Source organism: Cololabis saira, chromosome 3 (assembly GCF_033807715.1).
Source record: "Cololabis saira isolate AMF1-May2022 chromosome 3, fColSai1.1, whole genome shotgun sequence".
NCBI classification, from domain to species: domain Eukaryota; kingdom Metazoa; phylum Chordata; class Actinopteri; order Beloniformes; family Belonidae; genus Cololabis; species Cololabis saira.
This window is the reverse complement of record NC_084589.1, coordinates 15,681,789-15,706,970: the sequence shown is the minus strand read 5'-3', so window position 1 is coordinate 15,706,970 and position 25,182 is coordinate 15,681,789. Positions and strand designations below refer to the sequence as shown.

Here is a 25,182-nt window from a genome sequence, read left to right as displayed (position 1 = left end):
GGCAGAGCTGCCATTTGTCACCGGTCCTGACAGGATTTCTGACAGGATTTCTAGGTGTAGCCAGGGGCCGGAGGGGTCCGGTTTGGGAACCTAAGGATTTCATACGGATGATGTTGTCCTGTTGGCTTCATCGGACCGGGACCTTTAGCATGTGCTGGGGCGGTTTGAGGCCGAATGCGACGCAACAGGGATGAGAATCAGCACCTCTGAGACTGAGGCCATGGTTCTCCACCGGGAAAGGGTGGCGTGCCTTCTCTGGGTGGTTGGAGAAGTCCTGCCTTAGGTGGAGGAGTTCAAGTATCTCAGGGTCTTTTTCACGAGTGAGGGAACGATGGAGCGGTAGATTGACAGACGGATCGGTGCAGCGTCCGCAGTTATGCGGTCGGTGTACCGGACCGTCGTGGTGAAGAAGGAGCTGAGTCGAAAGGCGAAGCTCTTGATTTACCGGTCAATCTACGCACCTATCCTCACCTATGGTCATGAACGGGTAATGACCAAAAGGACGAGATCACGGATACAAGCGGCCGATATGAGTTTCCTCCGCAGGGTGGCTGGACGCTCCCTTAGAGATAGGGTGAGGAGTTCGGTCACCCGGGAGGAGCTCGGAGTCGAACCGCTGCTCCTTCATATTGAGAGGAGTCAGCTGAGGTGGCTTGGGCATCTGTACCGGATCCACCTGGACACCTCCCTAGGGAGGTGTTCCAGGCATGTCCCACCGGGAGGAGACCCCGCAGAAGACCCAGGACACGCTGGAGAGACTATGTCTCTCGGCTGGCCTAGGAACGTCTCAGACTCTTGCGACCCGGGAACGGATAAGCGGCGGAAAGTGGATGGATGGATGGATGGATGGATGGATGGATGGATGGATGGATGGATGGATGGATGGATGGATGGATGGATGGATGGATGGATGGATGGATGGATGGATGGATGGATCATTTTCTAGAAGCAGTGGTGTAATGCATTGTACTTACAAAACCTCGACAGTAAGCTTATAAACCTTCTCGTCTTCATCCAGTTTCTCTGAACAAAACAAAGGTATAGATGTGCATGAGGTTATTTAAACAAAGACGATGAGTAAATTAAGACAGACGGACTAAACAAATAGAAAAGGAAACCAAATAGACTCCATCAAATTACCTGCGTCTAGTTGCACTGACACATTAAACTTCTTACAGTCACTTTCCTTTTCACTAGGCAGAGTGTAATACAGCGACACCATCTGTTAGGTAAATAAAGTAGTGTTTTTGTGTTGTTTTCCACAAATAGAGATCTGTAACTCCATTTATCAACTGTTCTGAAGCAGATGTTGATTGGAAACATCGAGTTTTTATTACTTTTTACTTACACTGCATTGAAGGTAAAGGAGTTTGTGCATCACATCACATGTGTTAAAATTTGAAACAAAACTTCAGCAAAAGACAAAGAGTTAGTTCCCCCCCTTATTTCCCCTGTCATGAACTTTCTCAAGCCTGCTTATTGTTTACAGATTGATAAAAGTGCACTTGGATTCATAGGTTTGAAAACAAATGAACACAAAACTGCTTTCTTACTTTCACCGTTGCTTCTCCTGATCCCATGGCCCTCACTTTCACGTCCTGGTTTATTTCATTTATCTGTTGGGGTGCACAACCACGCACGCACAGGGGTAAACAAACAGTAGTACCAAACACAGCGAATTGCATGTGAGAAGGGGAATATCTCACTTTAGATGTTCTTGTGGCATAGTGGTTGTCTCTATTGAAGTTGTACTTGTCGGGCTTCGATCTGCCTGGCAACAAGATGTCCACATTCAGATCGTATTCTGGTTCTTTAGCATTGGACCAGTACTCTGACACGGCCTGGTACACTATTATTGTAGCCTAGACCGAAAAAAAAAAGTCAGAAATGGGAAATAAGATAAGGTTATGACACCAGATGAACTATAGAAGATGTAAAATTTCACTTAGAATGGACGTGTGGTCTGGATGAATAGAAGGTTTTTGGGTTACCTGAGTTGATCCTCCACCTATACTCTGCTGTTGGTTGAACCACCTCACAACAGGTCGTGCATCTTCAAAGGCCTTTATTGACAGTAGGAGAAAGAAGAATTGAAGTCACAGTGCCTGACTCTGAAATTATGTTTCAGAAAAAAGTTCTGCTGTAGTGTAATATTACTACTGGCCAGTTTTCAAGGTTTACACATGAGTATTAGGATTCTTTATTAGTTTCCTTTTTCTTATGTAGGATAACAAAACAGTAAAGGTTTGGAACTGATTGTTGAGCAGCAGAGGTTGTTTTTTAGCATTTACACAAAATGGTAACATAAGAATCGTAAACATTTATAAATGCTTTTCTGTCTGCTGGAGATGAATTCAAATTTCATTATAGAATAGATAGTTGTGGATGAGTTAAATTGATGTAAAAAAAAAAAAAAAAATCAAAGGATCCTTCAAGGGATTTGAGTCCTTTCAGATCCTTGAAATTATTTGGGAAATATAAAGACAGCCTGACTTTTGTTGTCAAAAATATCAACAGTTAGGTGTCAGCATTCTTCTTATTTTTATGTAACACATAATTTGCATGCATCAAATATGACAATACATAAGGAGTACACAAGCACAATTATAAGGATTGAAGGCAATCATGTAGAAACAGTGACTATGAATCTGCTCTGGTTCTGTGGACCCAGATGTTCCGGTGGATTCATGTGAGTCTGAGGTGAGTCTGCAAACCTCTGGATAAGAGGGTTGAAGACTGACTCCTGCAGCTAAGTTAATATCACGACCCCACTACAGTAAGTGTTCTGACTTTGGTCTTTCAGAGAGGTGACATGGACGTGGTTCGGCAAGAAATGTAGCACTATTAGATTCAAATTTACTTTACAGATCCTACAGCTTTTCTGATGTGAGTCCAATCTGACAGCATAGGATGTGGTCCCTCTGCTTGTAAAACACACACCTGGGTGGAAAATACCCACCTTGGACTTGACCAAAGCCAGGAGCGCATACGCTGTGGCCTCCTGTGTGAACATGTCTGTTCCAGGCACGGGCCAGTAGGCTAAATCTGGAAGATACAGACAGATTGGTTCTTTTAATGCTATCAAACATGTCCAACAAGCTTAATACAATAGAAATTCCCCCAATCATGGACACTTTTAGGAGAGGTTCATGATATTTAATCCCATAGGAATGTATATTCTCAAATACATAAGACAAGATATCTAAAATGTATCTAAATAAGTGTAAAATATAAACATTGAATTTATATGTAATTTACGTTGTTTTGTTTTTTTTAGAGTGTTAATATCTTATTTGATGGTACCTGTCATAAATTTGTAGAGGATCTCCCGGTTCAGTTTCTCTTCATTGGCCAGGGCGTATGATGTCATGGCAACAGCATAAGGGTTGGTTAGGAAGGGCAGGCGTTTTTCCAGGTAGCCAACCGCTTTATCAATACTATCTGGCAAACTCTGTATAGGTGGGAAAGGAAAAAGAAAAGGATGGTAAGAACTTTACTGGTTAATTGAATGACAGTGGCAATTAAAAACAAAACATTTTCTCTTCTTTGAATTGTGAGCAACACTCTGCCTTTCTTAACTGCTGATGACAGAAGAAACACAAACCGGAATGGTTCAGTGTAATATATCTACAAACAGTTTTTTGTTAGAGCTTTTATCCTTTACCCAGACATTCTACATACATAGTGGACTGAGGAGTCAAAGCTGAAGCTCCAGGCCTGCTTCGAATGCACGGACTGGAGTGTCTTTGAAGCTGCGGCCTCAGATCTCCATGAACTGACTGACACTGTTACATCATATATCAGTTTTTGTGAGGACATGTGTGTGCAGACCAAGATGTTCTGCACATACAATAACAACAAATCCTGGTTCACTCCGACCCTCAGAAAACTACGCAGAGACAAAGAGGATGCCTACAGGAGCGGCGACCGAGCCCTGTTCAGGCAGGCCAAAAACACACTAACGAGAGAAATCAGGAAAGCAAAGCGATCCTACGGCGAGCGGCTGCAGAATCGCCTCTCTGCCAACCCTGACCCCTCTTCTGTGTGGAGAGGCCTGCAGAACATCACAGGGTTCAAAAGACCAGCTTCACGCCCTGCAGGCAACCGCAAACTCGCCAACCAGCTTAACAGCTTTTACTGCCGATACGATGACCTGGCCAACGGCTCACCATCATCGTCATCGTCATCATCATCATCATCATCATCTTCACCACCATCATCATCATCTTCACCACCATCATCATCATCATCATCATCATCATCATCATCATCATCATCATCATCATCATCATCATCATCATCATCATCATCATCACCCCCATCCCCCCCCTCCCCCTCCCTCCCTGCGGCTACACCCCCACCATCCACCCCCTCCCCCCCTGCTGCCCTACCTCTACCTCCACCGGTTTGTGGACTTCAGCTCGGCGTTCAACACGATCGCACCCGCAATCCTCCACCAGAAGCTCACCCAGCTCACCGTGCCTGCCCCCACCTGTCAGTGGATTACCAGCTTCCTGAGTGACAGGAGGCAGCAGGTGAGGCTGGGGAGCATCACATCCAGCACCCGTACCAACAGCAGTGGCGCCCCCCAGGGGTGCGTCCTCTCACCACTGCTCTTCTCCCGCTACACCAACGACTGCACCTCAGGGGACTCTTCTGTGAAGCTCCTGAAGTACGCGGACAACACCACCGTCATCGGCCTGATCCGGGAAGGTGACAAGTCCGCGTACAGAAGGGAGGTGGATCAGCTGGTCCACTGGTGCAGTCAGAACCACCTGGAACTGAACCCGCTCAAGACTGTGGAGTTGACAGTGGACTTCAGGAAAAACCCACCGCCACTCTCCCCCCTCACCATCCTCAACAGCACTGTCTCCACCACAGACTCCTTCAGGTTCCTGGGGTCCACCATCTCCTGGGACCTGAAGTGGTCCACCCACATCAACTCCGTCGGGAAGAAGGCGCAGCAGAGGTTGTACTTCCTGCGGCAGCTCAGGAAGTTCAACCTGCCACAGCAGCTGTTGATCACCTTTTACACTGCAATAATCCAGTCTGTTCTCTGCTCTTCCATCACTGTCTGGTTTGCATCAGCCACCAAACTAGACAGGCACAGACTGCAACGGACAATCAGGACTGCAGAGAGGATAGTTGGGTCTAACCTCCCATCTATCCAGGACCTGTACCGGTCCAGGACCAGGAAACGGGCAGGTCAAATCTCTGCTGACCCCTCTCACCCGGGACACAGCTTGTTCCAACTCCTCCCCTCTGGACGGCGCTACAGAGCTCTGTACGCAAAAACCTCCAAACACAGAGACAGTTTCTTCCCGCAAGCGGTTGCTCTGATGAACTCTCACAAATAACGGTAGAGTAACCAAACACGTGCAATATACAAATAAATCATCAAAATATAAATAAATCATCTAGCACCCTTTTTAATATTCATGCTGCCTCACTCTGCTGCACCTCTCACTTTGTATTTCTTTTGTACAATTTTAATTTTTTATCTTGTATTTTTTGCATAATTCTTGTCTGTAGAAATTGTAAATAGGTCATACTTATTCTCACTACCTCAAACTGCTGCACCTTAAAATGTTTATAATTTTTGTACATAGAAATTCCACATTTGTCTATTGTTCATTTTTTTATTGTTCACCTTTAATAACATAGAGAGAGAAACTACCGGAGTCAAATTCCTTGTTGGACAATGTTCGAACCTGGCCAATAAAGCTGATTCTGATTCTGACATATGCTTGTAAAAACAGAGTGACTACTACAAATCAAGTAAATGAGGAATTAAAGGAAGAAGTATGATACTCACATTAACGCTCGCTGCACATATTGTGCGTGACTCTTGCATGGCAATAAGGCAGAAGGCGGTCATGGAGGCATCTCCGTCTCTGCCGCCAACATCACCCTACATTTGCACACACACACACACATACTGTATATCAGTGTGGCAGTTTATTCCATCATCATTAAGATGTAAAAAAACAAACACACATCATTTATTTGAAGCAGATCATCATCCTTTTGCAGTGTTTGTGAATGATTTGGCAATCACCGTCATCTCCGGTTGGTAAACAATTCCAACCTCCTTAAACAAGCCATCAGGCTGCTGAGCGTTGAGGATCAGAAACTTGACACCGTCACAGATATGTGCCTGTTGCACTGATATCAGAGTGTGGGCTATGGAAAACACCTTGACAACATAAGCTGTGAGCCTTGTGGAGGGAAAGAAAATAAAAAAAGTTATTTGCTAAGAGTTTGCATGAAGATACACCAGTAAATAGAATATGCACAAAACAAAACAGTTAGTGTGAATCCACAAATGTTTGGGTGTCTCACCAGGTACTACTTGCACGTTCAGGCCAGACAGCAAAAGAGCCATCTGGTTTGCGATAACCCAGCTGGTTGTTGTAACCTGGACAAATAAAAACAACCCACAGCTTTGTTGGAAAATGCCATTTCTTTGCTCTTTTTCTACCCACTCAAAATCATCCGGAGGAGTTCTTCAAATTGAGGTCAAAAGAGGCATGTTTTCCTCCGTTTGGACTTACCAGTCTTAATATGCTGGAGCGCTTCACGACGTCTACCAAAGCCCACAGCCTCCCACTGGTTGGTTTTGTCCAAATATGTGGTTGCAATGACAGGTAGGGTCATGAGGATCATGTTCTGCTCTCCACAGCCCCAGGGCTGGAGGATCAGTGTACCCATTGATTTCCCACTAATGGCATTCTCCGCCAGTCCAGATACTTGTTCTCGCCCTGCACGCACACACACACAACAGAATGTTAGAAATCGTTAGGAAGGCCACTAAACAAGCATACAAAGGTCATTGTACGGAAGGTGGATACCAATAACTCGCTTCTCACCTGTTACAGATACCTGAGTGGTAAAAGGTGCATTTGGAAGCATATCTTTCTTGGGAATTTTACTATTCAGAATTTCTACTTGTTCACCATCTAAGGGGAAAAAATGTTGAGAAATTAGATGGTAATTGAAACAAACATCTAATTAGTTAAAACTACAGGATGCTAATACTTACTATTGCCCTTACTAGTTGGATTAAGTGTTACAATCTGAACAGCTTTATCCAGCACACCTTCAGGCTAGAAAAAGAAAAGTTAGGACAACTATTATACAAAAATCAAATGATCATTATCCAGTATGGCAGAGAGTTTCATCTGAATTATCAACTGTATATTTTTAGTTTCTTTTTTTTCCATTTGAAAGTGATAAAAGGCTATTTATTCTATCATATTAGTTACACCTTAGGGCTCTATAACATGAGAAAACATGGCAAAAACCTTTTCAAATCCTTTCTCATGACACTGGCAACTGAGCTCTTTTGCATGCTATTACTAACACTGGTCCTTTAGGTGCTTTCGTTTCTCGACTGCAGTCCACCACTCTTAACTGGACACATGAAGAAAAGGCTGCTAAAGGCTTGATAGCTGGTTGTGGTAGGAGTGAAAACCAAGCCATGAGTTTGACATAAGTGTCAGCAGACCTGCAAAATCAATGGTTTAACACTATTCAGCAGCACTTGAATAACTCACCTTTGAGAGGCCAAATCATCTGATCTAATGAATCAAAGACCTTAGTGGGTTTTCTTGACAGTGCATGTGGTGTAAAACGGGCTCTAACATCAATCATCATTCTCTGGGAATGTGACAAGAACTGTAAGACATTCCAGGATATTTGATATGTTATGGTTTTGATAGTTCCTGTTTTATTTTGAAGCACGTGTCTTTGTGTTTGAGTTAGTCTTGACTTTCCTGTTTTCCCATCTGCCCCGATTGGCTGCACCTGTTTCTCGTTAACCCTTGTGTATATCTGGTCTTGTCTTTCCCCTTCTCCCTGCTGGTCTGTACTGTTTCCTCCCTCCGTGTTTTCATGTCAGGTTCAGGTTTTTGTAGTTTTTTATTCATGTTTAAGCTCTTGTTTTTGCAATCCTCCTACGCAGCGCTTTTCTTTGATTTAAGTACAATAAATCACTGTTTTTGGGAACTCCTGGTCTCCTGCATCTGGGTCCTACTCCACCATTCCCTAACACCATCTACAGAGAGGCTATGCATCCTCATTCGTGCTGGTCCAGCTTTGACTCAGTCTGTGAAGCTTTTGCCCCATGCCATTCACATTTCCTGTGTCTCTTTTCACTTTCAATATAGGCCACCAGTTCACAAAAAAACATCCCATAGGAAACATTTTTGTTAAATCAAATCTAATCTAATCAGGATGACAACCTGAAGGTTTTCACTAAGCGGACACAGGAGAGGAATTTTTTTAATATCTTTGGACGACAAGGTGACGCAGCTCGAGACTGTGCACTGACACTCCCCTTCATGAGATAGATTTGCTCAGCGTCTGCATTACTCACCACCACCTTCAGCATCTTCATAACTCCATCAGTGAGGTATGAGTCTTTAACAGCCCCTTTGACTTCAATCCTGCGCAGTCCCTCCTTCATGGGAATAACGATGAGGGATACAGCTCGCGTACTCTTGGGCCCGACTTTGACCACCTGTCTGTACCTGCCACGTTTGGAAGCTGCACTGCATACATCCTCTTCCTCGGTCAGATCCACACGAACCTTGAAGACAAGACAGTGATGGAGAAAGAAACTATAAGTGCAGTTTATCAAGTATAAATCACATTAAAACAATTTCAAGAAGCATAATAGTCCCTTTTAGATGATTATTGCAATTTCTAAAATCTGTTTGAGCATGAGAATACTCAGTTACAGAGCACGTATATCACGCCATGTTCCAAGCCAGTGCATAAAGATCAGAATTTCTTTATGTTACTCTGTAGGTTTTAGTAAAATATATACTGTTGAGTTTGACTTACAGTGATAGTTTCAAGGTTGTAGTTGTGAAGGACTGCTTTAATTTCCAGCTGCTCCCCACGGACGGCAGCATAAGGCAACCTGAGATCAATGAAGAATTCCTTCCGGACAATTACCTCCAGAGGCTTACTAACACAAATTCCTTAAATATGAGATACAGGAAAACAAAACAAAAAAAGTCATAAAATTCTTAAAGACAGGAACAAAGAATAACAAAACCAAATTAAAGCTGCAAGCAGCGATTAACGGGCCCTCGCACTCACGGCCACAGCCCCCCATAAGCATATCAGAAATGACACCACCCACGACTTCCTATGTCAAACCATTCAAAAGTTATAGCAGAAAAAAGGGACAACCAATCAGAAGAAGGGGCGGGGCTAATTCAGGCCAATGAAGGTCAAGGACTCAATACCGAGTCCCATGACGCCACCCACGACTCTTTATGTCAAACCTTTCCAAAGTTATGGCAGAGAAAAGTATTCTAGGGGGCGCTGTTGAGCCGTTAGGCCACGACCATTAATGGAAACCATGAAATATCAAATTTATCGCGAGGCCTGGCTTGCATGCAAAATTTGGTGACTTTTGGAGAACTATCAAATATGGACCAATCAGATGAAGGGGAGGCGCGCTTTTTGGCATCTAGCGTCATCACGGTAACACTTTTGAAAGAGAAAAGTAATGCGCATAGTTGCAAGATGGAGACGCACATTTTGATGTATAACACACTTGGGTGCACGTTACGGTTCGGGCCGTATTAATTGCCGAAGGAATGGCATAAATTGCGCCAAATTTACACAATTATTTCTAAATGGCTGACTTCCTGTTCGGTTTCAGCCATGGCTCCAAGAGACTTTTCTTTAAGTTGCGACATGATACAGGTGTGTACCGATTTTTGTGCATGTACGTCAAACCGTATTGTGGGGCTTGAGGCACAAAGTTTTCCGGGGGGCGCTGTTGAGCCATTTTGCCACGCCCATTAATGCAAACCATGAAATATCAAATGTATCGCCAGGCCTGCCTTGCATGCAAAATTTGGTGACTTTTGGGGAACTATCAAATATGGACCAATCAGATGATGGGTGGCGCGCTTTTTGGCGTCTAGCGTCGCCACGGTAACACTTTTGAAAGAGAAAAGTAATGCACGTAGTCGCAGGATGGAGACGCACATTTTGATATATAACACATCTGGGTTCACGATACTGTTCGGGCCGTATTAATTCTCGAAGGAATGGCATATATTGCTCCAAAATTACGCGATTAATTAAGAATGTTCAAAATGGCCGACTTCCTGTTCGGCTTCGGCCATGACGCCAAGAGACTTTTCTTTAAGTAAAGACATGATAAAGAAGTGTACCGATTTTTGTTCATGTACGTCAAACCGTATTATGGGGCTTGAGGTGCAAAGTTTTTTACTGTCGGAACCAATCAGATGAAGGGTGGGCGGGCTTTTTGGCGTCTAGCGTCGCCACGGTAACACTTTTGAAAGAGAAAAGTAATGCGTGGTGTCGGAGGATGGAGACGCAGATTTTGATGTATAACACACCTGGGTGCACGTTACGGTTCGGGCCGTATTAATTCTCGAAGGAATGGCTCATATTGCTCCAAAATTACGCGATTAATTCAGAATGTTCAAAATGGCCGACTTCCTGTTTGGTTTCGGTCATGGCGCCAGGAGACTTTTCTTTAAGTTGCGACATGATACAGGTTTGTACCGATTTTCGTTCTTGTACGTCAAACCGTATTATGGGGCTTGAGGCGCAAAGTTTTTTCTGTCTGAACCAACCAGATGAAGGGTGGGCGCGCTTTTTGGCGTCTAGCGTCGCCACGGTAATGCTTTTGAAAGAGAAAAGTAATGCGTGTAGTCGCAGGATGGAGACGCACGTTTTGATGTATAACACACCTGGGTGCACGTTACGGTTCGGGCCGTATTAACTGCCGAAGGAATGGCATAAATTGCGCCAAAGTGACACGATTAATTCAAAATGGCTGACTTCCTGTTCGGTTTCGGCCATGGCGCCAAGAGACTTTTCTTTAAGTTGCGACATGATACAGGTTTGTCCCGATTTCCGTTCATGTACGTCAAACTGTATTGTGGGGCTTGAGGCACAAAGTTTTTTCTGTCTGAACCAATCAGATGAAGGGTGTGCGCGCTTTTTGGTGTCTAGCATTGCCACGGTAACGCTTTTGAAAGAGAAAAGTAATGCGTGTTGTCGCAGGATGGAGACGCACATTTTGATGTATAACACACCTGGGTGCACGTTACGGTTCAGGCCGTATTAATTGCCAAAGGAATGGCATAAATTGCGCCAAAATTACACAATTAATTCAAAATAGCAGACTTCCTGTTCGGTTTCGGCCATGGCGCCAAGAGACTTTTCTTTAAGTTGTGCCATGATACAGGTGTGTACCGATTTTTGTGCATGTACGTCAAACCGTATTGTGGGGCTTGAGGCACAAAGTTTTCCGGGGTCGCTGTTGAGCCATTTTGCCACGCCCATTAATGCAAACCATTAAATATCAAATTTTTCGCCAGGCCTGGCATGCGTGCAAAATTTGGTGACTTTTTGGGCACGTTTAGGGGGGCAAAAAGGCCCTCCTTTCGTCAGAAGAAAAATAAAAAAAAAAATTAAAAAAAAAAATCCTACAGATACAATAGGGCCTTCGCACTGTAAGTGCTCGGGCCCTAAAAATGAACTCAACGATTCCTCACCATGAGTTCTAGAGAGACTGATTCCAGTGAACTGCCAGGTTGTGATTGAGTCTTGCAAAGGAATATTTTTCTCCCATGATGTGATCTCGCTGAAAAAGAGTAACGCATAAACTGTTTGAGGAGCAGCTTTAGATTTTAACGTCTTACTGTTTGAAATGTGCCTTCTTTTTTTTTTTCAAATGTGCACAAAGTTTAATTTACCAGTTGGGGTCTTTTCGGTCGCAGGGAGGCAGGGTGACGTCTGACCACAGCCAGCTTTCAGGGAACTGGGTTCGAGAATTGATTTCATTGCTGTCCATGTAACTGTCATCAGACTCGCCTAAAAAGTAATTAAATATGGTATTATTACTTATTTTTATTGCAACCAATATGCGTTTGAACAGTCTCCAGCCCTCCTTTCTGAGTCATACTTCGAGCCAGTTGGAGGTTTTCGTCTTTCTTCTCTCTTATCTGGGTTTCCATCTCTTTGCAGCAGTGCAGGAAGGCCTCTGCACATTTTTTTCCATCTACAATGTACTCGCTGCGCTGTTCACAGGTGTAGGAAACCGGGATATCCTTCATGCCATCCAAACAACATTCACGTTCCAGTTCGTCTGTATAGTTACTCACTGGAAAGGAAGGGGATGATTAAAGTAGAATGTCTTAATAGAGTAAAATTAATTATAGTAATATCACAAGAGAAACTGAGTTTCCAGTTAGATGGAGGGAAAAACGGTGATAATCAGCAGGTCTTTGGTTATTGAGTGGCTCAGCCAGCATAGCCTCTTACCTAATGTGGTTCTGACATCCATTATGGTTGTACCTCGTTTTGACCTGGGAGGCGGCTGCTCACATTTCAGTTCTGAAAAGGATACACAGATAATGTCTTTAAAACCAGTGAATTTATTTTTATCTAGAGTTGCAAAACAATTACATTTTTAAGAGTCCAACCAAATGTTAAAGAGCCCTAAAAGATAAGAGATCAAATCCAGGATCAAGGAGCCAATATGAAAATGGAAAGTAACAAAGCCAAAACAGAGACCTCGTTAATTTACTTCATCCTTGAGCTGTTGGTGGAATTAGACTGTTATATAGACAACATAAAATATAACATCATCATAACATTGTCACCTTGTCTGTAAGTAGTTCCTAAAGCTGTGCTGGTCTCAAATATGAGCCCAGCATCCTTGAAAACACTCATACTGTTATTCCCTCCACCAGGTGTGCAGCCTGTGTCGTATCGCTCCACAATGTCCCACACCTGTAGGGTGGAATAACAAACAGGTAGAGCTTTTGGTTACAGTTTTTAAGTCAAACTAACTAAATTATTTAGAGTTGTGTAAAAAAGGGACTATATTTTAGGTGATAAGTCACTAAAAAATTATCTAGTCATGAAACTGAGTAAATACAAACCCAGTTGAACAATAACACGACTTGTAGGGGAGAACGGGGTGATTTGAGCCTGTGGGGAAGTTGAGCCACCCCTTGTTTATGAACAACCATAGACAAATTTGGTCACATGACCACATGTGTTTGAAGAGTCATCCATTGTACTCACCCTGTGATGCTGATCGAGTAAGTGGTAAGCATATTTAAGTTCAAAAAACTGTTTTTTGCCATTCAAAGTGAATTTTTCATGTTCAAGGAGTCGTGATTCTTGCGTCTGAACAATTAAAGACAAGTTTGAACAAATCTCACATATGTGTTAGTGGATTAGAAAGTTATAATATGAGGCTATACTTTTAGCATGATGGTAGCTCTAAACTGCTGGATGATACAAGTTTGTTAAAATGGCAGGGGTGGGGTAATTTTAGCCAAAAGGCCTGGGGGATGTTGAGCCAGTCAGTGGCTCAACTTCACCCACTTATTATTATTATTAAAGTATTATGTTACTGTAATATGTACATTGCATTCTTACATTGTATCACCGAAAGGATGTGACATTTTGAATATTTAGACCAGAAACCATCATGCCACGCCACTATAAACGGAAGACAGACAGGGCTTCAACTCCTCTTGTGGATTTGGACAGAGCAGTGGCAGAGGTACAGAATTGGAAGTCCATTCGTCAGGTGGCAAGGGACATGAAGATCAACAGGATGACTTTAAAGAGATACATGGATATGAAACAACTAGGAGAAGTGAAAAGAACAGGCTATAAGAGAACAGGACATGCCAATCAAGTCTTCAGTGAAGAAATTGAGACAGAGCTTGCAGACCATATAAAAAATCTAGCTGCAATGTTTCACGGTCTAAGTGCCATGAAATGTCGTGAACTGGCATTTGAGTTAGCTCGAAGAAATGGCCTTGATGTCCCTGCAAGCTGGATGAGAGACGAAAAAGCAGGTTAGTCTAAGTGTACATTTATAATAATGGGGGAACAGCCAGAAGGGAGAAGATGTTCGTATTCCCGTGCAGCATTGACAAGTGGGATGTTGAGTAGTAGCCTTGAAGTTCATTTTTTTCTTCATTGTTAACAATAAAACATTTAAGGAGTCATTTGGTGTTGAATTTGTCTTGCTTTGATATGGCATTAAATGAGGTGAAAATGTTAAGTTTTACTTCAACATAATCAGTGGCACAATTTACCCCCCTGTGGCTCAACTTATCCTCTCCCTAGGCTCAACCTACCCCTCACCAGGGGCAAGTTGAGCGAAGAGACCACTTTTTTTTGAAAAGTCATATTTTGAAAACAGTTAATTTTAGATCAAAAGTGATTATTACCATGGATGCACCACATCCTGAAATATATGTACATATTTTAGTTGGAGACATTACTGTCATGCCCTCACTTTAAAGATGCCTTAAGTAAAAACTGGCTCAATTCACCCCGCTCTCCCCTACTCACCAGCCACGTTTTATTATCTATTTAACAAAACCTGGCAAAAATGTAGAAGCAGTGTGTAAAATTAATTATAATTCAAGATATTGTAAAACCACCAGCATTATATACTCTATAAGGCAGCATTGGTCCCTAGCATCATTGTGGATGAATGTCGGCCCCTTGTCTTTATGGTTCATTGAGATTTTTGGACATTCTTTAAAGGGGACCTATTATGAAAAACATGTTTTTTCTTGCTTTAACATATATAAAGTGGTCTCACCCTGCCAACTCAGAGAAGGAGGAAAGCAACCAAATTCTGCAGTGTCTGTACACCCCGCCCGAATTAGCCATCCAGTGTCATGTGACTTCTACGAGCCGTTCAGATTCTCCTCCCGTCGTGAGTCACGACGGGAGTGATTTCCAGAGGTCGGCCTCCGCTGATGAAACTACGCCCACAACTAACTCCGCCGCCCGAAGCTTCCGCCATTGTTTTAAAGCATATAAGTGTATCGTGTGGCTGTTTCAACAACGAGGGACAGTAAAAATTAGGTTTTGCATCGACACTTGCCCTCATAAAAGGATCAGTACCAACAGTACGGACCCGGCACCTGCACACGAGTTAGAGGTAAGTGACGTTAATTTTCGGTTATTTATATTTGTCTACAAGTATGATCTTTGCATGGGCTAAGTATTTAGCTTAGCTCCGGTGTTACCCGTTAGGTAACACGAGCGTCCGACTATCGCGTCGAACTCGTGACATCGGACGCTCTCAGTCCACACTGAAACCGTTAAACTCGCGGCCAGTTAGGATAGTCCAATACAAAAAAAATAAAGCAATGGAATTGATTTTGTCGCTGACGCTCGCATCGCATGGGACACGGTTTAATAGTGTACGCAGCCGGCTGCTCTTCAGCCCGGAGAGGCTTTGTGCCCTCCCCTGATACACGTCATTCAGGCAGCCAATCAGCGCAGAGCCTCATTATCATAGCCTCCCCTCCCCTCAGAATCACTCATAGAGAAGGAGGTTAGAAGCGGTAAAAATCAAGATATGGCCCAGAGGCTGAATTTCTAATTAACGTAGAAAAAACAATCAAAAGCTTGTTTTTAAGACATTCAAGGCCTGTTTAAAATAGACATTAAATGCCATAATAGGTCCCCTTTAATGTGCATCTCATTTCAATCAGGTGGAGGTCTGCAGTTTGACTTGACCATGGTGACACCTTGATTCCGTTCTTTTCCAGCTATTCTGATTTAGATTTGGTGGTGTGCTTGGGGACATTGTCCTTTCGTACTGCAAAAAAATTGCCCAAGCTTTAGGTGTTTGAAAGATGGGCTCACATTTGATTCAGTGGCGATAAAGCGCCCAAGGCTCCATGGCCATAAAGCCACAAGCCTAAATCATCACCGCTCTGTCACCATGCAAATGGTATGTATATGTGCTGAGTTTTGTTAGTCTGTCTCCGGATGGTCTACTGTGCGTTATGGCCAAACATCTCCAGTTTTTCTCAGGAATTTTCAATTCAAGTCTTGTAAATTTGTCTTTCCGGTTTTATTTATCCAAGTTTAAGACCTAGTAAGAACCAAGTATTTAGTGTGTGCGTCCTTTTTCATATTAAATGTATCACGTTGAGTATTTGATTAACGTTTGAATTTGTAGTTTTATTATTTTTTTATGTTTCATTGTTCTAAATACTTAAAAGTGCAGATGTACATTTGATACAGATCACTAACTCACCTTTTTCTGTGTGAGGCGGTGCTTGTTGTTCAGGACATAGACTCCTTTGTCAACGGCCACGAGTCCCACTGAGGAGAGTGGATTTCCTTTGACTCTAAGACCAAACATCCTACGAGGCTCATAAAATGCATCGCCTCTCGTTGGTTCCAGCGTCAGCTGCATTTGAAGTAAAGGTTAGTAATGTCACGGATGTGAATAATATCTCTGCACCTGGACTGCTACTATATTGTAATGTGTCTCACCGTGCCCATGCATGTATCTTTGACATCCACCCAAACGGAGTCTGAAACCACTTCATCAGAAGTTGGGTGATAGTAGGCTATGATGCGGAATGATGGCAGCATCTCTTTGGTGATGGGAACTATCAGGGAAATCAGTACTTGGCCTTGTGTTTTGTATCGTCCAAATTTCACCAGCTGACCTCTACTCGAGATCTAGGGACACAGATTTGCACATTGTTACTTACCAAATATAAACACATGTAACGGCAGAGGCCACAGAGGACAATAAACATAGTTATGTGTATGAATGCTCGCACGGGTGCTCTCACCAGATACGTGATGTCTTTGGGTGTATTTGGCTGCTTGTTGAGGTTGAGGTATATTTTCAGGTTGTCTCCTAATTTCAGCTCAGCTGTATCCACACCTGCAAATATGAAGCGAAGTTGTAAAATTTTGTTAATCCTTCAATAATTGAGTGAATGATATGCTTTTGACTGCGGCCACCACAGTAGGTGCTTCTCTGTCGTTTCAGGACGTCACTTACCGATGTGAATGTAACTATTGCTGACTGTTGTGTACGGGACAGCTTCCATAGTGGCTTTTGCTTGTCTATTAACTAAAATCCTAGAATCCTCTGTTTTTGCCTGCAACAAAATGCACAATAAAATTACGTTCAATTAATTAAAATTAAGCAAACACGTGTTAACATTGTGGGCATGTGCTTTTGAGTCAAGCTTTTAAATCAGGTAGGGTTTTGTATAATTCTTACATTTTTTAAAACATTTAACTTATATTTGTCAATTCAATTCCAAAATACTTAATTAATTAATTATTAAATTATAATTATTTTTTTCTGCTTTATACCTGTTCAAAGAGTACCCCTTACCCCCTTGCCTTTTTTTATTAGCCAGCATATAAATGCTCATTAATGCTCATCTTATGTTCTTATGTTCATCAACAAGGCCCCGGTCCCCCCTCTCCCCCGTCTACCACGGACTGCCCCCCCATCCCACTCTACGTTACGTTCACATAAAGACTCCAATCCTGACCTTATGCGTTACATTAACGCACATCCTAAGTCACTTTTGCACAGACTCATATCCGGCACTTTGAAAACCTCATGTTGTACATTTTTGCTTGTACTTTTCCTCTTATATATTTGCTCTTGTATTGTATTGCACCAATCACCACAACACATTCCTTGTGTGTGTTTAACAAACTTTGCTATAAACCTTTTTTCTGATTCTGATTTTAAGTTAGCTTACAGTGATTGGCAGTCTGTCCTGCAGTGCTGCTGTATTGATGGTGAGTCTTGCGATGCCGTTGGCTGCAGTTGAGCCCCTCACATTACCAGGTTCAACCACCACTGGAATACCTTCTGCTGGACTCTCATCAGGATTAAGGACTTCAACCTGCCATTAATGAAAAATGAGTAGACTTCACCCACCAATCTCCTTGAACCCAATGAATGGATGGATTTAAAATACAGGGACGCAGGGGGAGACTAAAATCAAAGTTAAAATATAGCTTAAAATATAGCTATATAGCTATACATAGACATAGATATGTCAATCCATATATATATATATATATATATATATATATATATATATATATATATATATATATATATATATAGCAATGGAAATATGACATGGTACTTTACCGCCACATCAAATGACATTCCTGGTTTGAAATATTTGGGCGTTCTTTTGAAAGAGATGCTGTAGGGCGATGTGACGATTTGAATCCCTCTCAGCTCTGCCTCCACCATCTCACTACCTGTAACAGAAACACAAGTACATGTACTCTGAGAACCTTCAGTAGAACAGGACAGCACGTGCTCTTTCTCCATGCAAAAGCTAGAATGGTATTTGTTCTTTTTACTTCATATTTTCATCATTTTTTATCCCCAGCAACTCTGATATCGGTCTTGATCCATTTGGAACATTAAATAACTGTGATTGAAACAAGATCTGTGGCACTGAATAGGCACCAGTATGTGTTCTGTTTTCCTCACCGCTCTCTGTCAACACACTGACAGACACATAAATTGATTTCCCCACAAGCTGGTTGATGTCTGGGTGGGTCCGTATGATCTGGTCCCTCTTCAGTGTGACTGTTCCCTTTCCACTCTGGACCTTATGTTACATGATAAAGATACGTCAGTCTAAGTTCATGAGAACATCATGAATGTTGACTATATTCAAACAAGAAAAATTAAAATAATGCCCATGCTTACCGACACTCTTGTAAGAGAGTGTGGGAGGCCCCTCTTCACATCTTTGTCCATGATACCAAATACGACATAGGCAGTGCCTTCCACTTCTTTTCCAAACAGATACCTGCAATAGTAAGAGACAAACATGTTTAAGTCCCACAATGAACTGAAAATATCAAATTAAGATGTGATGGCAGCAAAAACATATCCAAACCCAAAACTGTTGTCCATGGCACTTACGCAACTTCGATGTTAATGTTAAGCTCTTCACTGTCCACATAGTAGAAGGAGCTCATAGGAATCAGTTTCACCTCAAAACTAGGAAGCACTGGGAAATTAAACATTTTGGTTTAGTTGTTTTGTGTTCATTTGTTAAATAAAAAGCTAAATGTGGTACAAGTTAGGATCAGAACCTCAGTAAGAGAGTTACCATATTCTTTGACTTCGAATTCTGCTGAGAAACTCTCCTGCGGGTTGCTGTGGAACTTTGCCACCAACTTCCACAGTCCATGACTAGAAAAACACACATAAAGCATTTCACATATTAATGTGAAAATTACAACACGTTTTCACTGGAGTAGTGTTACCAATATTTGTTACCAATATTTTTGGTCGAATTTTCCAGGGTTTTATTCTCCCATGATTAAATTACTTCTCTTTCTGTTCATCATTTTTAACCCATCTTTGGAATAAATCTTCTCACTCTTTTGACTTGGCCTCTGAAATCTGTGCCCTGGGGCCTCATTTAAAATGGAGTGCGTAGGATTCATACTAAAAGTGCACGTACACCCAAAAGCCGAAAATGCCGGGTGCAAAAAAAAATCCGGATCAATAAAACCATGTGCACGCGCACTTGCACGCAATGTTCGCTTTATAAATCACAGTCCAGCTGGAAGGCTGCGCAGCTGAATCCGCCTCATATCCCGCCCTCTACACGCCCACTTTTTACCCTAAAAGCGTAATGCAAAGTAGTATTTGCATATGGATGAGCCTGCTGAGCATGCGCAGTGGCTTCCTGCAGCCTGTTTGGCGTCAGAATGAATGAGACGCATGATGAGACGTGTCCAGCCAACGTGCCACTGAATTTCTGAGATCTGAGATCTAGATGTTGTGGATGAGGCGAAGGACAGGACATTATTTGGTGGTGACAGTAAAAGTAGAAAGAGTATATAAATAGTATAAAATAATTAAAGCGAGTGAGTGGTAGCACGCTGTTGCTGCGCTAAACGCTGTCAGTCCCCCGGCGCAACAGGGGGGACATGTCCCCCCGTCTCTTCAAAATCATGTTTTTGTCCCCCCCACTTTTTACAGTTTAAAAACTAACGGTAGGCTCAACCTGTAATTGCAAATCATCCAGACACCCTGTGAGAAGGCGATGCGAGAACGGGCCGGCAGCCCCGCACCCCCTCCTCCCCTCCCCTCTCCCCTCAGGGCTGCTCAAGGCTGATTTATGGTTCCGCGTCACACCGCGTCACACCGCGTCACACCACGTCGTTTTAACGCGGAACCCTAATTTAAGCTTACGCCTGCACGTAAAGGTTTCACGCGCGTGTAAAACTCATTATATATATAACAAAAATCTGTGTCCCTTTAGGGAAGAAATGAGGGGCTCCGTGGAGCCCCTAAACGCTCTACGAAGCCCCTCATTTCTTCTGTCCTAAAGCGGTGGATGAAGAGGAGGTTCCCGGCATGTCCTGGCACTGCGGCTGCAGCAGCAGCAGCACCAGAGTCCTGACTGACGCTGTGCTTCACACACAGAGGAACACGATTAGCGCTATTTTATTATAAGTCTGATATATGTTATGATATGTGATGACATTATTAAGAGTAACACATGAATCTGGCTTCATTTCACCACCTCACAGCCTGCGTCGCCAGTTCCCCGTGTCTTAAGTAAATTCTTACGGGAGCGGTCCGGGTTGCCGTAGGGATACGCAGATCTTTCGGTTAGTTTTTTCTTTTTAGATCCCAGCCTTTGCGTAAAAGGTGGCTTGCGCATCTTTCAGGCCCTTTTTGTGTGCAAGCAAGCTTTATAGATGAGGCCCCTGGTCCTTTGTCCAAATGCAACACTAGTAGAGAGCAGTATATGCACAAATATGTTTGTAGTGTCATTGACACTTTAAAGGCTGTTTTTGAAAGCACATACAATATACTGCCTTTGCAGTAAAATGTATGCCACCTTAAGGCAGCACAAGGGAACTTGTGTAATTTTTAGCTAAAATGGCCCTCCAATGGGGCAATGGACATGAAATCACTTTCAACACCACTGTCAGGGATTAATTGTTTGCTCTATTATTTAATCATTCTCTCGTTTGCTTCAAGAGTCTCTTCATTGCTTTTCTTTTGGCGTTGATTTTCACAAACAAAATAACAGATAAAACTGCGTCAGAATTGATGCTGTTGCAACGAGCAATGTCTTCCTAAAACAGGGAACTGAGCAAAAGACTGAAGTTTAAGTTGTATGGAGTTTTTTAAACCAGGAAAACAGGAATAAAATAAATTGTACTACAAATGCATTTGTCTGGTTTCTCTGGAGACGATTTTGATTTCTAAAGAATGTAAACAGTTAATGCAGAAGAAACTGCTTCTGGAAGCCACTCAATACGCAACAAACAATTATCCATACATCCCTTTTCTATAACCGTTTAATCCTGTCCAAGGTCCAGGGGGTCTGCCAGAGCCTGTCCCAGCTTATTACAGGTGACAGGCGGGGGTACACCCTTGACAGGTAGCCAGTCTATCACAGGGCCATATATAAAGACAAATATCTATGGAAGTTTTATACGAGTCGACACATAAAGCCCATCCTCGCTCCTTTTTGATTGGTTTGGTATGTTCTTTACCAGTAGAAATGGCTTCAAATGGAACTGGTATGAGACCCAATTCGTGAAGAATTTGACTTAATGAATGGGTTTGGCCAACCAGACTGGTTCCAGCGTCTGTAGCTTTGCTTAAAGCTGACCTATGGCTTGTGGTTATCCACGGTAAAAAGGGTTAAAACTGAACTTTTAAGCAACCTAAAAAGAGCAAAATAGAAAAAGGACTACAAAAAGCAGAGAAAAGTACTCACCTTACAATGTCACTGAGTTGGTAGTGTCCAGAGTAAATACCCGAGTTGAGCGAGACTAGATCAAGTGGTAGGATAATGTCCTGAGGTGTCTGAAAATGTATAATATTTAACAGATTTAAACAATGAGCCATGCATTTTTACCCCCATAAGCTTTCACCTAGCTGAAATATTTTTCTGTCTTCACCTTAAAACTCATCCTACCCTGGAGCCCTTGGTACAGGGGGTAAATGTCATATAAGAACGGCATTTGAAATCAGAAAAGCCTGAAATCAGGCCGGCCAAAAGGGTTTAAAGATAGACATATTTGAATACTAAATCGAACAATGACACATTTCTCACAGAGTATAAGCTTTTTTTGTCAGGTTTGTGGTTGTTTTGACCTGTAATTCACAATATTAATTACAATTCTTGGCCTTTAAAGAATAAAAAACAATACCACAATCTCAATGGAAACAGAAGTATCAGCAATGGCTTGAGCATCTCTTTCCACAGGCTTCATCCCTGGCGTCAGTGCAAAGATCCTGTAATGAACTGAAAAAGGGAGAAAAGAGTTTACTTCATTTAAGGATAGTTAGGTATCGCTATTGAGTTTACACTCATTTAACTGTTGAATGGCCGTAAAGATTAATATAGGTAAAAGTGAGAAGGAATATTAGTGAATTAACTTTAACAAGGACAGGCATAATGCATTGCAGCTTTGAAGGAGCATAGCGTTCACCTTTGCTGTTGGGGGTGTAGAGGGTCTTGTCTGTCTGTATAAAGATGTAACCAGACTGGAAAGACAACAAGACTATTTTCTCCAGTACTCGGTCAGGGAACTCAGCTTGCAAGTACACATACTGCTTGATGTTGGGATCCTTACTGAAGTCTGCAGCCGAGATCTGAAACCAGCATGAAGAGGTACATGCAGTGTTCAGAGTAGATTAACATTAAGAAGATTTCTAAATATTTTTGAGGTCATAATATCAATACAGCAACGAGAAATGTATTATATTTACGGTAATTTCTCCGAAGCCCTGGAAGTGTTCGGCACTAGTAAGGGTCACTGTTTTCGATGCCAGGGTTTTTGTTTTTGTTGGGTGGTTTTTCACAAAGATGTTGACATTAATGTTTCCTCCGGAGCAGTCTTGACACTCCACAAAGATGTTTTCAGCTGTTCCCACCCGCAATAAGTTGGGGGCAGACAATACTTTCCTGCAAAGAAGATTACAAAGTTTGATGTAATTTTGGCAAACAAAAAGGAAAAAGAAAACAACAAAATCTGGCGCTGTAATCAAGTTGTGATCAAGCAATTTTCTTTATGTCCACTTTAAGCAGGATAGCATACAGCACTCATATAAGCTATAACCCCAACATGTCCTTTTAGTTTATTTGTGTCTTTGAACCCTTTTGAGAATCCTCAACTGCAGACTGAGATCTTCATTCTTACTGCCTGTTTGTTTACGTGTGCGGGGAGGGGGGGAGGGGGGCAGGGCATTAATACGTTTTATGTTTGTATTTGTTTTATGTAAAGCACATTGTGCTGCATTCTATGCATGAAAGGTGCTTTATAAATAAAGTTTTATTTGATTTACATAAAGATATTTGCTAAATTGACAGTTTTAAACTGTTCTCTGGACTTTATATTCAATCAGTGATCCATTGTTTATTTTGATTAAGATCCAGCACTGGATCAATAAAGCTTTCATCATGACTGTGGACTAATTTTGCTGCACCTTGTGAAATGCATCCACACGCAAATACAAAGTGAAATTCTGGCCAACTTGTTGACATCACTTGAAAAAAGCCATTACCTTGACTTATGGGACACAAAATGCACAGTGAACACCAGCTCCTCATCTTTTCAACTAAACGCTTGGTTAAACCAACAGTAGTTATACAATAGGATTAGTCATGTTTATTATATATATCCTATATTGCCCTCTCGTCCATATTATATCTTGTTTCAGTAGCTTATTTCACATCAGTATGCCCTGGTCCTTAAACGATTGATGCAGACCATGTTAATCCCTGCAACGTTCAGGCTGGCATGGCATTCTGGGGTTCATGGGATTCTTTAGCCTGACCCTGATACAAACAGTGACAGTATTTAAAACCTAACGTACTGGGGCACGGTGTTGCAGCTGGTAGTGCAGCCGTCCCACAGCAGGAAGGTCCTGGGTTCGATTCCCGCCGGGGATGCTGTGGGCGCTGAAGTGCGTGTTAATTCCCCCCATGACTTGCAAAAACATGCACACAGTCCTGGGCTATAGATGCCCCCTCTGGCCAACCGGGACGCCAGATGGGGTGGGGAGGATCTGGCCGGAATAACGTGATCCTTCCACGTGCTATGTCCGGCCAGAGAGGCCCCACCCTGTCTGGTGAAAAGAAGCGGCCTGCTCACTCCTCAGGTTAAGGAGGAGACCTGAGCTCAGTGCAGGGCCCTCCCAGGGTTGGTAGAGGGAGCAATGTCCAGGAGGAGGAGCACAGGGTGATAAAAATGGGAAAAAAATCGTGGATAAAATTTGTATTATTTTTTTTTAAACCTAACGTACTAACTATACTATTGCAGATATTATGTGGAGCACTTGGAGCTGTGTCCTCTGAGTTCCAGCAGATCCCAGAAAAGACATCAGAGATCTCGCTCCAGAAGAGCAAAGTCCTAGGAACAGCAACAAATACTGCGAAGAACTCAAACTCCCAGGCCCCTGGTAGAGGACCTGAGCTTGAAGAAGGGCAACTGACCACAGAGGAATGGGCAAGGGAAGGCAGGAGTTGTGTGTAGATTAGCTGTGTAGAGATTCAGTACTTACAGGTCAGATTGATCAGCAAGAACAATCAGGGAGGCCAGAGAGGCCAGAGAGGCCAGCAGCAGCAGGAGAGTCCTCCTCATCCTCGGACCCGATTCCAAACTGCTGTCAGTGTACCAAGACTCTTCAGTATCCTCCTTTTATACGTGAACCTCTCTCTTTATGTAACCCCCACCACCCACCCCCGCCCTGCCGCCCGAGTCCAACTTCACTTCACTGCCATCGCATTTACCCTCAAACTGTATTGATATAGATATGTAGACAAAAACACATTTGCTCAACATTTCCAAGCAGTGCTTGGGAAATTGTGCACCCTAGATAAATGTTATCTGTCATTACAGGGAAAGATCAAACAGCAGAAAAATCAATAGCTTGTTTTCATGTCTTGCTAAGTAATAGGTGACTACAAAAACTTAATACATACACATATATAAATACATGTATACGTATAAAAAATGGTTCCACTTTTTTGCCCCTTCAAATGATTGGTCAGCCTTTCCTGAATCTGTAACCTTGCGCACGCGCAGAACGTACGCTCCAGTCGACGTCAGTTTGGTGTGTTCGGGTGTATTTTTTTTGACCGACTCGGGCAGACGGGAGCCGACTTTCAGTCTGACTGCTTTTTTTGCCTATGGTCGGCCGTCTGGGTTGTGTGTCCTGTAAAAGACACTGCTGAGCAGGATTCAAACCAAGAGCCTTCAAAAAAAAACATGACGGGCAACATGCCGATAAGAACTCACCTGAGTCTGACAGAACGGATCAGCCAGCATAGACCCAGCATGAAGAAA

General features: G+C 42.6%; 1 protein-coding gene across 1 annotated transcript in view; it reads right to left on the bottom strand.

Moving 5' to 3' along the window:
- The window catches only part of LOC133426015 (complement C3-like), a 32,690-nt gene extending 8,160 nt beyond the window's left edge, over nucleotides 1–24,530 (bottom strand). The window contains exons 1-35 of the mRNA XM_061716348.1: nucleotides 24,398–24,530; nucleotides 22,604–22,799; nucleotides 22,324–22,486; nucleotides 22,042–22,136; nucleotides 21,606–21,694; nucleotides 18,966–19,048; nucleotides 18,776–18,863; nucleotides 18,557–18,659; nucleotides 18,335–18,455; nucleotides 17,981–18,096; nucleotides 17,580–17,726; nucleotides 16,859–16,958; nucleotides 16,644–16,738; nucleotides 16,336–16,527; nucleotides 16,094–16,249; nucleotides 12,666–12,795; nucleotides 12,325–12,396; nucleotides 11,966–12,163; nucleotides 11,757–11,874; nucleotides 11,556–11,644; nucleotides 8,848–8,987; nucleotides 8,378–8,590; nucleotides 7,043–7,106; nucleotides 6,870–6,959; nucleotides 6,555–6,761; nucleotides 6,343–6,418; nucleotides 6,059–6,218; nucleotides 5,816–5,911; nucleotides 3,304–3,451; nucleotides 2,960–3,045; nucleotides 1,992–2,063; nucleotides 1,707–1,862; nucleotides 1,554–1,616; nucleotides 1,141–1,222; nucleotides 975–1,023 (exon numbers count right to left, since the gene is read on the bottom strand). Of these exons, the coding sequence (XP_061572332.1) occupies nucleotides 975–1,023; nucleotides 1,141–1,222; nucleotides 1,554–1,616; nucleotides 1,707–1,862; nucleotides 1,992–2,063; nucleotides 2,960–3,045; nucleotides 3,304–3,451; nucleotides 5,816–5,911; nucleotides 6,059–6,218; nucleotides 6,343–6,418; nucleotides 6,555–6,761; nucleotides 6,870–6,959; nucleotides 7,043–7,106; nucleotides 8,378–8,590; nucleotides 8,848–8,987; nucleotides 11,556–11,644; nucleotides 11,757–11,874; nucleotides 11,966–12,163; nucleotides 12,325–12,396; nucleotides 12,666–12,795; nucleotides 16,094–16,249; nucleotides 16,336–16,527; nucleotides 16,644–16,738; nucleotides 16,859–16,958; nucleotides 17,580–17,726; nucleotides 17,981–18,096; nucleotides 18,335–18,455; nucleotides 18,557–18,659; nucleotides 18,776–18,863; nucleotides 18,966–19,048; nucleotides 21,606–21,694; nucleotides 22,042–22,136; nucleotides 22,324–22,486; nucleotides 22,604–22,799; nucleotides 24,398–24,477 (4,133 nt within the window). The 5' untranslated portion in view covers nucleotides 24,478–24,530. The remainder of the gene's footprint in view (nucleotides 1–974; nucleotides 1,024–1,140; nucleotides 1,223–1,553; nucleotides 1,617–1,706; nucleotides 1,863–1,991; nucleotides 2,064–2,959; nucleotides 3,046–3,303; nucleotides 3,452–5,815; nucleotides 5,912–6,058; nucleotides 6,219–6,342; nucleotides 6,419–6,554; nucleotides 6,762–6,869; nucleotides 6,960–7,042; nucleotides 7,107–8,377; nucleotides 8,591–8,847; nucleotides 8,988–11,555; nucleotides 11,645–11,756; nucleotides 11,875–11,965; nucleotides 12,164–12,324; nucleotides 12,397–12,665; nucleotides 12,796–16,093; nucleotides 16,250–16,335; nucleotides 16,528–16,643; nucleotides 16,739–16,858; nucleotides 16,959–17,579; nucleotides 17,727–17,980; nucleotides 18,097–18,334; nucleotides 18,456–18,556; nucleotides 18,660–18,775; nucleotides 18,864–18,965; nucleotides 19,049–21,605; nucleotides 21,695–22,041; nucleotides 22,137–22,323; nucleotides 22,487–22,603; nucleotides 22,800–24,397) is intronic.
- Between the last annotated feature and the right edge of the window lie 652 nt (nucleotides 24,531–25,182).